This window comes from Anomaloglossus baeobatrachus, chromosome 6, assembly GCF_048569485.1.
Source record: "Anomaloglossus baeobatrachus isolate aAnoBae1 chromosome 6, aAnoBae1.hap1, whole genome shotgun sequence".
NCBI lineage: Eukaryota > Metazoa > Chordata > Amphibia > Anura > Aromobatidae > Anomaloglossus > Anomaloglossus baeobatrachus.
The window spans coordinates 201,052,068-201,064,554 of record NC_134358.1 but is presented as its reverse complement, the minus strand read 5'-3'; the positions used below and the strand labels follow the sequence as shown (position 1 = coordinate 201,064,554).

Below are 12,487 nucleotides of genomic sequence, written 5' to 3'. Positions count from 1 at the left end.
CCACCCCCATCGTACGGCCGATATGTGGTGATCGCTGCCGTAACGAACATTATCGCTATGGCAGCGTCACACGCACATACCTGCTCTGCGGTGTCGCTGTGACTGGTGAACCGCCTCCTTTCTAAGGGGGAGGTTCGTTCAGCGTCACACCGACGTCACTAAGCGGCCGCCCAATCAAAGCGGAGGGTCGGAGATGAGCGGGACGAACATCCCGCCCACCTCCTTCCTTCCTCATTGCTGGTGGGATGCAGGTAAGGTGAGGTTCCTCGTTCCTGCGGTGTCACATGTAGCGATGTGTGCTGCCGCAGAAACGAGGAACAACATCGTTACTGCAGCAGCAACGATATTTGGGAAGAGGGGGCATGTCACCGATTAGCGATTTTGAACGTTTTTGCAACAATTCAAAATCGCTAATAGGTGTCACACGCAACGACATCGCTAAAGCGGCCGGATGTGCGTCACAAATTCCGTGACCCCAACGAGATCGCTTAGCGTGTAAAGCCACCTTAACTTCTTGGTTGTTGTTTTCAGTACTTTGAGGGGTGCAGCTTTTTAAATAGTGTCACTTTTGGATAGTTTCTGACACATAGGTTTCTAAAACTCACTTCAAATGTGATGTGGTCCCTAAAAAAAATGGTTTTGTAAATTTTGTTGGAAATATTAAAAATTAGTTATAAATATTTAACCCTTATGAAAAAAAATATTTAAAAAATGGTTCTGATGTAAAATAGACATGCGGTAAATGTTATTTTCTATTTTGTGTGGTATGACAATCTGGTTTAAGGCCATAAAAAATTCAAGTTTGAAAATTTCAAAAGTTTGTCATATTTTCATAAATAAACACAAATCATATTGACCAACATATAAACAACAAAAAACAATTTCTAATCCAGAGTTATTATTGCAAAAAGTGATGGTGGCCAGAATTGTAATATTTGGCCTCGTCAGGAAGGTGAAAACAGGCTTAAGGGTGAAGTAGTTAAGTAACCCAGTGATAAACAATTTAGAAACATTTTTTTTTCATATATATATAATGGCCTAAAACTGGTCTTCAATATGTAGAATTTTGGTATTGAGGTCCATTTGCCAGGTAGAGACCAAAAGAGTGTCCTTTAGACCTCCTTATTTCTGGTGTATGTCAGTATGCATTTAAAAAAAAAATCTAGAAAAGTGTAGTAGACTGTAATTCAGATTTTCTGGACTCCACTAAAATATATACAGTATATACACTGTATGTTATAAGCACTCTTTTTTACATATGGTAATATCCCTTAAAATGGATGCCGATATAGATAATGCATGGCCAGTACAGTACATGGTTGCCCAATACTGGCATAGGTTATAACGACATCCATTAAAAGGATAAATCATTAAAAGCCTTGCATAGTTTTAAGTAAACCAATCTCATACTATATATATATATATAATATATAAAGCTGAGTGTATGTATGTGTGTGTGTGTGTGTGTGTGTGTGTGGCCACTACAGGAATCTGCACCGTCGCATTTACAATCATAAAATTTTGCACAGATGCCTCATGTGACTCAGAGAACGTCATAGATTGTGATTGGTTGCTGATAGACACAGAGGGTAAGAGGCATACAGGGAAAAAGACAGAGACAGACAGAGACAGACATACAGGGAAAGAGACAGAGAGAGACAGTCAAAGAGACAGACAGGGGAGACAGACACAGACAGATAGGGAGAGACAGACAGAGAGACAGACAGACAGGGAAAGAAAGAGACATACAGGGAAAGAGACAGAGTCCGGGAAAGAGACAGACAGGGAAAGAGACAGACGGGGAAAGAGAGTGACAGACAGACAGAGAGACAAACACAGAGATAGAGTCAGACAGAGATAGAGAGACAGAAAGACACAGATAGAGTGAGACAGACAGACAGACTGACAGAGACAGACAGACACAGTCAGACAAAGAAACACAGAATGATAGAGACTGGGAGAGAGAAAGAGAGACAGTTACTATCCCGGGCAACGCCGAGTACTATAGCTAGTACATATATATATATATATATATATATATATATATATATATATATATATATATATATGTACATATATATATATATATATATATATATATATATATATATATGTATATATATATCTGGGTGATGGCTGCCATTGTCTGGCACTTGTCACATCCTCAGTTTTACATAAAATCTTTGTATTACCGGTTTCTACAGTATGTACAGAGGGCATAGGCACAAGTTCTCATAATGTGTCATCACCATTGCAAGAAAAGAAAATATACATTATACAATGCACATAGATATCATGAGAGATGGAAACTAAAGTGTATTGCAAGAAACATTTGATCTTGGACATAGAAGGATAGACGTAAACAGCAATATCCTAATTAATGGCCTCAGAAACCTGAAAAATTAACCAAATTATTGGTCGTTTACTTCTGTTATACAAATATCAGTATCATATTCAGTCAAAAAGGCTTAATTTAGGATGATTACCTGTAGTCACACCATGGACACATGTATGGCTTCTCCCCGGTGTGAACCCGCTTGTGCCGTGTTAAATGGGACTGAGTTGTGGAAGCAAAATTGCATTCATCACATTTGAATGGTTTCTCGCCTGAAATACATGACAGCAATAGTTATCTTTATGAAAGAACATAACATAGTCAAGAGATAGAAAGCAATTAGAAAGTGCTTCAGGGCTCTGTTCACTTCTTTGTTGTTATTTCTGTTCCATTATAGAAACAGAAATCTAAACATTCCCAGGTGGCACCAGGTAGATCCGGTGACTATAAAGTTACGATGAGTATTTGGTGAGTTTTTTATATTGCCGAATATCTGCACCATTTCTACACTCATTAGCTAAATTAGTTCACATGCACTTTTCATTGCGCTTTTTTATATTTCTTTTTGTTACGATTTTGATGCTGTGCTCTAATACAGTCGTGTATGGATTAAATGCATTTTTCACCTGCAGATTTTTCACATCTAATGCAATTCTATGGGTAAAATCTGCACATAAAACTTAAAGTACCCACTCCACATGAGAGATTCATATTTTGCAGATTTCAAAAGTACATGCAAGCCAGTTTATGCAGTAAAAAAAAAAAAATATGGTGGGCATGTAATGCTATAAATCCCATCCACTTTGCTGGAACTGTCAGATGCTGCTTTCTTTAGGCAGCACCAAGACTCATCACCACTTCTGTGCTGCATATATTTGCTGTGGAAAGAACGCAGCATCTTACAGTTCCAGCAAAGTGGATGGAATTTAAAGAATTTCATGACCACAGCACTTTTTTTTTTGCACTGCATAATCTAGCTTGCATGCACTTTTTAAATCTGCAAAATATTAAGTTCTTATGTGGGTACAGTTAGTTTTATGCGCAGAATTTTGTGTTAATGTAACCTAAAAAAAAATCTACCTGGTTTACATCATGGTATCAGTTATACCAGATTAGTTAGTACACCATACAACGTTATTTTGCCTCTATTACAGATGAGAACAAAGTACAGGACATACATCGCAGCTCTTTGGGTATGGGCAAATTTAAAGGGAATCTGTCACTAGATTTTTGCCACCTAATCTGAGAGCAGCATATTGTACAGCCAGCCAGAGATCTCGATTCCAACAGTATGTCACCTACTGGCCTGCTTAATGTAGCTTTTATAAAATCACTGTTTAATTAGCAGGAGATTATCATTAGAGGACTACGTGGCCTGCTGTCAGGTAGTCCAGCATATTCATGAGCTCTGTATAACTGCTATATCTGCAGCAGAGAAAACATTGATTTTATTAAAATTACAGCAAACCGCTCAGTAAGTGACATATCGCTGGAATCAGGGTCTCTGTCTCTACATTATGCAACTCTCAGATGGGGGAGCAAAAACCTGGTGACAGATTCCCTTTAAGTATCTGTTGTAGCTATTTCTGCATCAAAAATGTATCTTAATAGGAAAAACGCTGCACTTTTGCCCAGTCATTACAATTGGTAAGTTTTCTCCTTGTGGAGAGTGACACGTTAGGTCTGGCATGTCAGTATGAGGAGACTTAAACACCTTGCATGCTCCTCTGGGAAATGAAATATGCAAATTGACTCTTCAGAGAGGAAGGGAACTTGAACTCTGGTGCCACCTATTGGAAGTAGCAATCTTAAAAGTCAATATCAACCCAAGCCTTGCTATATGACTTAGAATATAAATCAAACCAGAATCTCAATTTCCAGATACAGTGTTTCGGGGTATTTCGTTGCATCAGTATAAACTATGAGATCTGATTTTGCAAGGTGAGCGGCCAAGATTGAGATTTAAAGGTAAGGTTTCTCCTTGTGGACAGTGAGAAACCTTACCCTTTAGATGCCAAAACTCAAAGGGTAAGGTTCCTCACTTTCCAAAAGGAGAAACTTTACCCTTAAATCCCTAGTAACCAATAAGTCCAGATTTTTATAATAAAAATCATTTTATGCTAACTCCAAATAGCGATTAATTTGCAAGAAAGAGAACAGAGTACTTGCGCATGATATAAATAATGAACATATTTTGCTTTATTTGTGGTGCAATACATGAAGGTGAAAGACAGACTACATAAACATTAAAAAATGCAGTGTTACAGTGTGCAGAAAGACACAATGATGCGGGGGCAGAGCGTGCTGATAGGGTAATCAATATGGTGTTATACAGATTGCTGATAATAAGGCGGGGTACATACATGAAAAACCAGCATTACTTACATACACACCCATATGGCCATGACTATGTCATTGAATCATATCAGGTTCAAAAATTTAGTATGAATTTACATGTGTATCGATATGAACAAAGTATTGCATGACCAGTTTGTATTAAGGTGTTTTAAAACGCTGAGTCAATGGTGATTATAGTCAGCCTCACTCAGATTATTTTACTGCAAGGTGTATGTAGAAACGGCTATTGTATCTTTATGAAGTACAGATTTAAAAAAGCATACAATATGAAGTGACTGACAGACCATAGACCTGGGCTAAATAACCCGATGACCCATATTAAACATCAGCATGTAATAGGAAAGTTCCTGTTATTTACCCATGATAACATCAGTGATTCAGCTGCGCTCCACCACCACCCCTATGTACATTTCGCCAAACCGCTTCCTCAGGGGGCTGAGGGCCCTTGCCCTACATACACCTTGCAGTAAAATAATCTGAGTGAGGCTGACTATAATCACCATTGACTCAGCGTTTTAAAACACCTTAATACAAACTGGTCATGCAATACTTTGTTCATATCGATACACATGTAAATTCATACTAAATTTTTGAACCTGATATGATTCAATGACATAGTCATGGCCATATGGGTGTGTATGTAAGTAATGCTGGTTTTTCATGTATGTACCCCGCCTTATTATCAGCAATCTGTATAACACCATATTGATTACCCTATCAGCACGCTCTGCCCCCGCATCATTGTGTCTTTCTGCACACTGTAACACTGCATTTTTTAATGTTTATGTAGTCTGTCTTTCACCTTCATGTATTGCACCACAAATAAAGCAAAATATGTTCATTATTTATATCATGCGCAAGTACTCCGTTGTCTTTCTTGCAAATTAACCCTTAAATCCCTGTCTTAGCTTCTCACCTAGCCAACTCAGATCTCATACTTTACATTAATGAAAGGCAATACCCCAAAACATCGTGTCTGTAAATTGAGATTCTGGTTTGATTTCTATCCTAATTCATATGGCAAGTCTTGTTAAAGGATTGATATTGACTTTTAGGATGGCTAATTTCAATAGGTGGCGCTAGAGTTCACGTTCCCTTCCTCTCTGAATAGGCAATTTGCGTATAGAAGGGTAAAAAAGCATTACAAAAAGAAAGAATTGACTCGCTGCAAATTTGAAACTGCTTCACATCTACAGGGAAAAAATAAGCAACGTGTGCATGAGAGTTCAGAAACCTTATTCTCTTTGCGGAAATGCTGCATTTTCACAGTGAAAATGCACAGAACTGAGGGAAAACATGACTTGTGAACACAGTCTTAAGGCCCCGTCACACTAAGCAACATCGCTAGCAACATCGCTGCTAACGAACAACTTTTGTGACGTAGCAGTGATGTTGCTAGTGATGTCGCTGTGTGTGACATCCAGCAACAACCTGGCCCCTGCTGTGAGGTCGTTGGTTGTTGCTGAATGTCCTGGGCCATTTTTTAGTTGTTGCTCTCCCGCTGTGAAGCACAGATCGCTGTGTGTGACAGCAACAACTAAATGTGCAGGCAGCAGGAGCCGGCTTCTGCAGAGGCTGGTAACCACGGTAAACATCGGGTAACCAAGAAGCCCTGTCCTTGGTTACCCGATATTTACCTTCGTTACCAGCCTCCGTCGCTCTCACTGCCAGTGCCGGCTCCTGCTTCTTGCACGTGTAGCAGAGTACACATCGGGTAATTAACCCCATGTGTACTGTAGCTAGGAGAGCAGGGAGCCAGCGCTAAGCAGTGTGCGCTGCTCCCTGCTCTGTGCACATGTAGCTGCAGCACACATCGGGTAATTAACTCGATGTGTACTGTAGCTAGGAGAGCAGGGAGCCAACGCTAAGCGGTGTGCGCTGCTCCCTGCTCTCTGCACGTGTAGCTGCGTGCGCTGGTAACCAAGGTAAATATCGGGTTGGTTACCCGATATTTACCTTAGTTACCAAGCGCAGCATCTTCCACGCGGCGCTGCTGGCTGGGGGCTGGGACACTGGTTGCTGGTGAGCTCACCAGCAACTCGTGTAGCCACACTCCAGCGATCCCTGCCAGGTCAGGTTGCTGGTGGGATCGCTGGAGCGTCGCAGTGTGACATCTCACCAGCAACCTCCTAGCAACTTACCAGCGATCCCTATCAGCTTGGATCGTTGTTGGGATCGCTGGTAAGTTGTTTAGTGTGACTGGGCCTTTACTGAGCTATAAAGCTGACTGCTATAATCCTCATGGGGTCTAGGCACCTGAACATAAACAGTAGCCATACTGAAGTGGGCCAGTCATTAGCATGTTAGTACGCCCATGTGGGAGTGATATCATGCTAATGAATACGCAGCGTCACAACAGGATCTCACTCACCTCTCTGCTGCCATCGCCGCCAGACACTGGATTTTAGCTCAGTGTGCATGATCCTGGAGTTTGGGTCATGTACACTATGAAGCCGGGTGTACGCGTCCTGGCATCAATCTGAAGTAGTGTGCACTGAGCCGAAATCCCCCGTTGAACAAGATGGCGGCGGAGAGGTGAGTGAGATCATCTTGTGATGCTGCATATTCATTAGCATGTTAGCATGACCACTGGAACGTGCTAACATGCTAATGGGGGCGACTGGCCGGGGAACTAATGCCCAGGGGACTAGTGCCCTTGCTCATTACCATACGGCAAAAGATCTTTAGAAATACTTTTTCTTAAGATCTCTTTATCTATGCTAGTGTATACAGGGACAGTTAGGCAGGGATTAGCAACATGTACTCAGAACTGCTCGTGGTTCTGGGTGCATATTGCACCTGACAGGTTCCCTTTAAGAATTCCTTATGATGTATGTTGCTGCCATATGAAAATCTATTTTATTGATGTTAAACTCAGAAGATGCTTTCTTTACAATTCATGTCAATACAGCAAGAATCTAGAAGTGTAAGGGAAAAACTATGAGGGTGCCTTAAAGCTGCAATCCCCGGAGCAATGAATTTACAGTAAGCTTACATAATGTCTGTGTGATATATACACCTGCACATACCTTCTACTTGGGCTATCGCTCACAATTTTGCAATATTTGCTCTGATACAACAGGAATAGTAAGCTGAAGTCCTCAACGTATGAATTTGTATGTACAGTATACATTTATCATCTGGAAAGGCTGTGCAATTCCACAGAACACAATGCTACAGTACTCTTGTAAGGTATACAGATGGATCTTATTTTAAGATGAATATGCTTCAAATATTTTTCAATATTTATGTTAATTTTAATGTACTGTATGTGGCACACATACGTTGCATTATTTCAAAGTTTAGAATCATTGTCAAAATGGCTAAAAACTTTCTGAATCGGTCCTATACCTGGAGTCTGGCTGAGTAGTCTGTAGTCTGGACCTCCTCCTCTAACAATCATTTGGACTTTGTAGTCTTGACTGTCCCTAGACCTGCACTCTGTAATTTGGTCCATTTCATAGAGTGGCAGTCTGATATTGGAGCCTGGACCTTCCCCTACAGCTGCAATTTGACCTTTGCTTGTAGACGTACACGCCAAAGGCTGCCTTGCTGGGTAGTCTGGTCTATATGGGTAGTCTGGTCTATATATGAAAGCAGTAGTCTAGTTGTGTAGCGTAGCTCACCACTTGTAACAATATGTTAGCTGTGTAGTCCAGACTATTGAAGTCTGGTTAGGTTGCTTCGACCACCCATCAACAACTGCAGTCCATTGGCAGAATGTAGATCTTCCCATACAATTGCAGTATGGCTGAGGAGTTTGCATGTTACCCTAAAACAGAAGTTGTAGGTGCCGATTCATCATTGAATTTGCACCTTTCTTTTTGTACATTTTTTTATCTATTGAACAGTCAAAATGTTTGGATGCCAATGCATTTTACAAGCTTCCAATCATGGTTTTTGTTGCTACTTTATATTGTGTAATCATTTTAAATAATAGTGCCAATTTTAACTCCAAAAAAGCATAAGACAGGGAAAAGATTAAGATTACATGAATATATACATTTAGTCATGGCCAAAAGCGTTGGCCTCCTTAAAATTCACAAGAAAATGAAGTATTTCTCCAAGAAAATTATTGCAATTAAGCATGTTTTTTAATTTTCTTTGTGTGATTTAGAGCAACACAAAAAAAGAAAGAAAAAAAGGCAAATTGGACATAATTTCACACAATATGCCAAAAATGGGCTGGACAAAATTGTTGGCACCTTTACAAAATTGTGGGTAAATGACTTTGTTTCAAGCATGTGATGCTCAACAAAACTCACCTATGGCAAGTAACAGGTGTGGGCAATATGAAAATCACACCTGAAACCAGATAAAAAGGGGAGAAGTTGACTCAATCTTTGCATTGTGTGTCTGTGTGTGCCACACTAAGCATGGAGAACAGAAAGCAAAGAAGAGACCTGTCTTACTTGAGACCAAAACTGTAGAAAAATATCAACAATCTTCAAAGATCTTGATGTTTATTTGTCCACGCTGCACAACATAATCAAGAAGTTTACAACTCAAGGCACTGTAGTTTATCTCCCTGGACATGGACGACAGAGAAAAATTAATGCAAGGTTGCAACGCAGGATAGTACGGATAGTGGATAAGGAGCCCAAATCATGTTCCAAAGAAAATCAGTCCTGCAGGCTAAAGGTGCCCAGTATCAGCGCAAACTATACATCGACATTTCAATGAAATTAAACATTATGGCAGGGGAACTAGGAGGACCCCTTTGCTGAAACAAAGACATAAAAAGCTAGATTGCAGTTTGCCAAAATGTATGTGAGTAAGCCAAAATCCTTCTGTGGGAGCGTCTTGTACAGAGATGAGACCAAGATTGAACTTTTTGGTAAATCACATTATTCTGTTTATTGAAAACGGAATTAGGCCTACAAAGAAGAGACTGCAATACCTACAGTCAAATATGGTTGAGGTTCAAAGATGTTTTTTGGTTGTTTTGCTGCTTTTGGTACGAGGTGCATTTACTATGTGCAAATCATTATGAAATGTGAAGATTACCAAAGGTTTTGGGGATGCAATGTAGTGCCCAGTGTCAGATAGCTGGGTTTGTGTCCTAGGTGTTGGACACAGCAGGACAATGACCCCAAATACTCTTCAAAAGCCCCTTGATGCCACTAGCCATGGCGCTCTCAGCATGGAAGTATGGCCAATAACAGATTACGTTGTCAGAGTGGGATGACTTTTATGTGCTTTTGATCCATATGGTATCAATTAAGTAAGTTATATTTTTACATGTATAAAAGGAGGCATAGTTGCACATATGGACAATCCATTTTGATCAAGTACACAATGAAATATGTGGTGCTCACAACAGCGCTGTGCCCCTTTCTTTGAGCTGATTGATAAGTGAGTTTGGACCATATTTAATAAAAAATAATGGCCTTTGCTAAGAATGGGCTCATAAGTATTTACAGAGTACATAAAAAGTCTGAAGATTAGGGATGAGCGGATCCGAACTGTAAAACTCCGGATCCGCGCAGTTTCAAAGATTTCCGGGTGCCGAACCCAGATCCGGTATTCCGGGTGCACGATCTGGATCTGGCACTGGGGAAAATAATTGAAAAATAAAGAAAAACAGAAATAAAACAGCGTTTCATACTTACCGAGACTTGGTGTCATGGCAGCACACTGCTTCCGGGTCGCGCATTCAGTTCTTGTACTTTACATCGTATACACACAGCTTTCCATGTTTTCCCTGCCCACCGGCCGTCCTCTCATATGTGATTGGTTGCAGGCACACGCGCCTCCAGTCTGTGACAGTATCTGCCTGCCATGCAGTCTTCACGGCTCAGTCATTGTCTGCACAGCCTGTGGTTGTGCTCCATGGCTGCTGGCTGTGATATGTAGCAGAGCTGAAGCGGCGTGGGACCTCATGTGGATTACACTGGACCTGCAGGGTGTTGGGGGTTCATAAAGTGGAGAAGGAGGGTGTGTGTTTTGTACTTTATTCCAAATAAAGTAATTTTCTCTGTGTCTGTGTTTATATACTTTCATTTACAGGTTAGTGTAATGCACGTATATCATAGACTCTAGTGCCATCACTAACCTATGGTTTAGTAGCAGCTGTTCGCTGCTATGAACCCCTTATCACTCCGATTGCCACTGCACAAAGGCAATTGAGAAGAGCCGGTAAAGCACCAATATTGTCACTTCTAATAGATGCGGCAATACCGGGCGGCTGCGGGCTGAGACTACCAGCCCCCAGCTGGTTTTATCATGGCTGGGTATCAAAATTAGGGGGACCGCATGTCGGATTTTTTTAAAATTTATTTTAATAAATAAAAAAAAGCCGCATCACCGGCACAGCCGTGCACACTTCTGACAGGAGCATGAATGTATTTCTGAAACACATGCACGTTCACCATACTGACCCACAGACACTTGCACTGCTCTCCCTGCCCACCGGCCATCCTGCCGCCTGTGATTAGTTGCAGTCAGCTGACACGCTGCTACTCAGGGTGGAGGTGCATCTATCTGCAACCAATTACACGCACCAGTGGGCGGGCAAAACAATGAATATTGAATTGTCGGCTCCAGAAGGGAAAAGTGTGACCGGGAAGGAGTTTGCTGCCATGACACAGCCTCGGGTGAGTATACCGCGCACGTTCCTACCCCCTTATTCCCTCCAAAAACAATTTTAATCTCAGGATTCTGGTCCCCATAGACTTATATGGGCACTGAAATCCGGAGTGGATCCGGATTTTTTTTCACTAAGGCAAGGATCTGCCAGCCCCAGATTTTGGCAGATTCGATCATCTCTACTAACGATCCCTGTTAAAATATCAGGTTTCGGTCGTGTAAAAAAATGATACCAAGAAGAATAATATCAATTTTTTTCTAACTTTGTCACCAACAACAAATATTTTTTGGTAGAAAAATAAAAAAAATAAAAGTGTGGCTGCATACATATGTACACCCTTAAATTAATACATTGTTATGGAATTTTATGAATTTATTACTTTAGTTTTTTAAGTAGGCATCTATCAGTATATACATCAATAAATTGGCATTTTTTTGCCAATTCTTCCTTGCAGTAGCACATCAAATCTGTAGGACTGTGAGGGTACGGTGCCACCTTCAAGTCAACCTACAGATTTTCAATTGGATTCAGGTATGGAGTATGGGCTCTAACTGGGCCATTCCAAAACTTTGACCTTCCTCTGGGCAACCCATGCTATTGTTTATTTGGAGGCATGCTTAGGGTTGTTGTCATGCTGAAAGGTGAAATTCCTCTTCATCTTGAGCTTTTTAGCAAAAATCTGAAGGTTTTCCTGCAAAATTGAGTGATATTTAAAAAAATTCATAAATCCATACACCTTAGCTAAAGCCCCAGTTTTTGCTGCCAATAAAACAGCCTCAGTGCATATTGCAGTCTGCACCATGCTTCACGGTGGGTATGGTGTTCTATTGGTGATGTGTAGTGTTGGCTTTGCAACAAACATAACATTTGGAATCAAGGTCAAAAAGTTCAACTTTAGTTTCATCATAACATAATATGTTTTCCCACATGTCTTTGCAGACGCAGACTTGATGCAAGTTTTGGGAAAACAAGGCCAGGCTTGGATGTTCTTCTTTGTAAGAAAATGCTTCCATCTTGCCAAACTACTTCACAGACCAGACATATAAAGATTATGGGAGATTGTCACATTCAGTCCACAATCAGTAGTTGACAGAAATTCATAATTATCTATCTAATGCCCTGGAAAAAAAATCTCATTATTTTCCTTAATTTCAACAATGAGATCCCTTTTCTGTGTTATGAGCTGTTAACGTACTATGGATTTT

General features: G+C 40.6%; 1 protein-coding gene across 1 annotated transcript in view; it reads right to left on the bottom strand.

Moving 5' to 3' along the window:
- The window catches only part of ZNF407 (zinc finger protein 407), a 678,079-nt gene that overhangs the window by 258,513 nt on the left and 407,079 nt on the right, over window positions 1-12,487 (bottom strand). Inside the window, exon 7 of the mRNA XM_075314622.1 lies at window positions 2,487-2,607. Coding sequence (XP_075170737.1) covers window positions 2,487-2,607 — 121 coding nt within the window. The remainder of the gene's footprint in view (window positions 1-2,486; window positions 2,608-12,487) is intronic.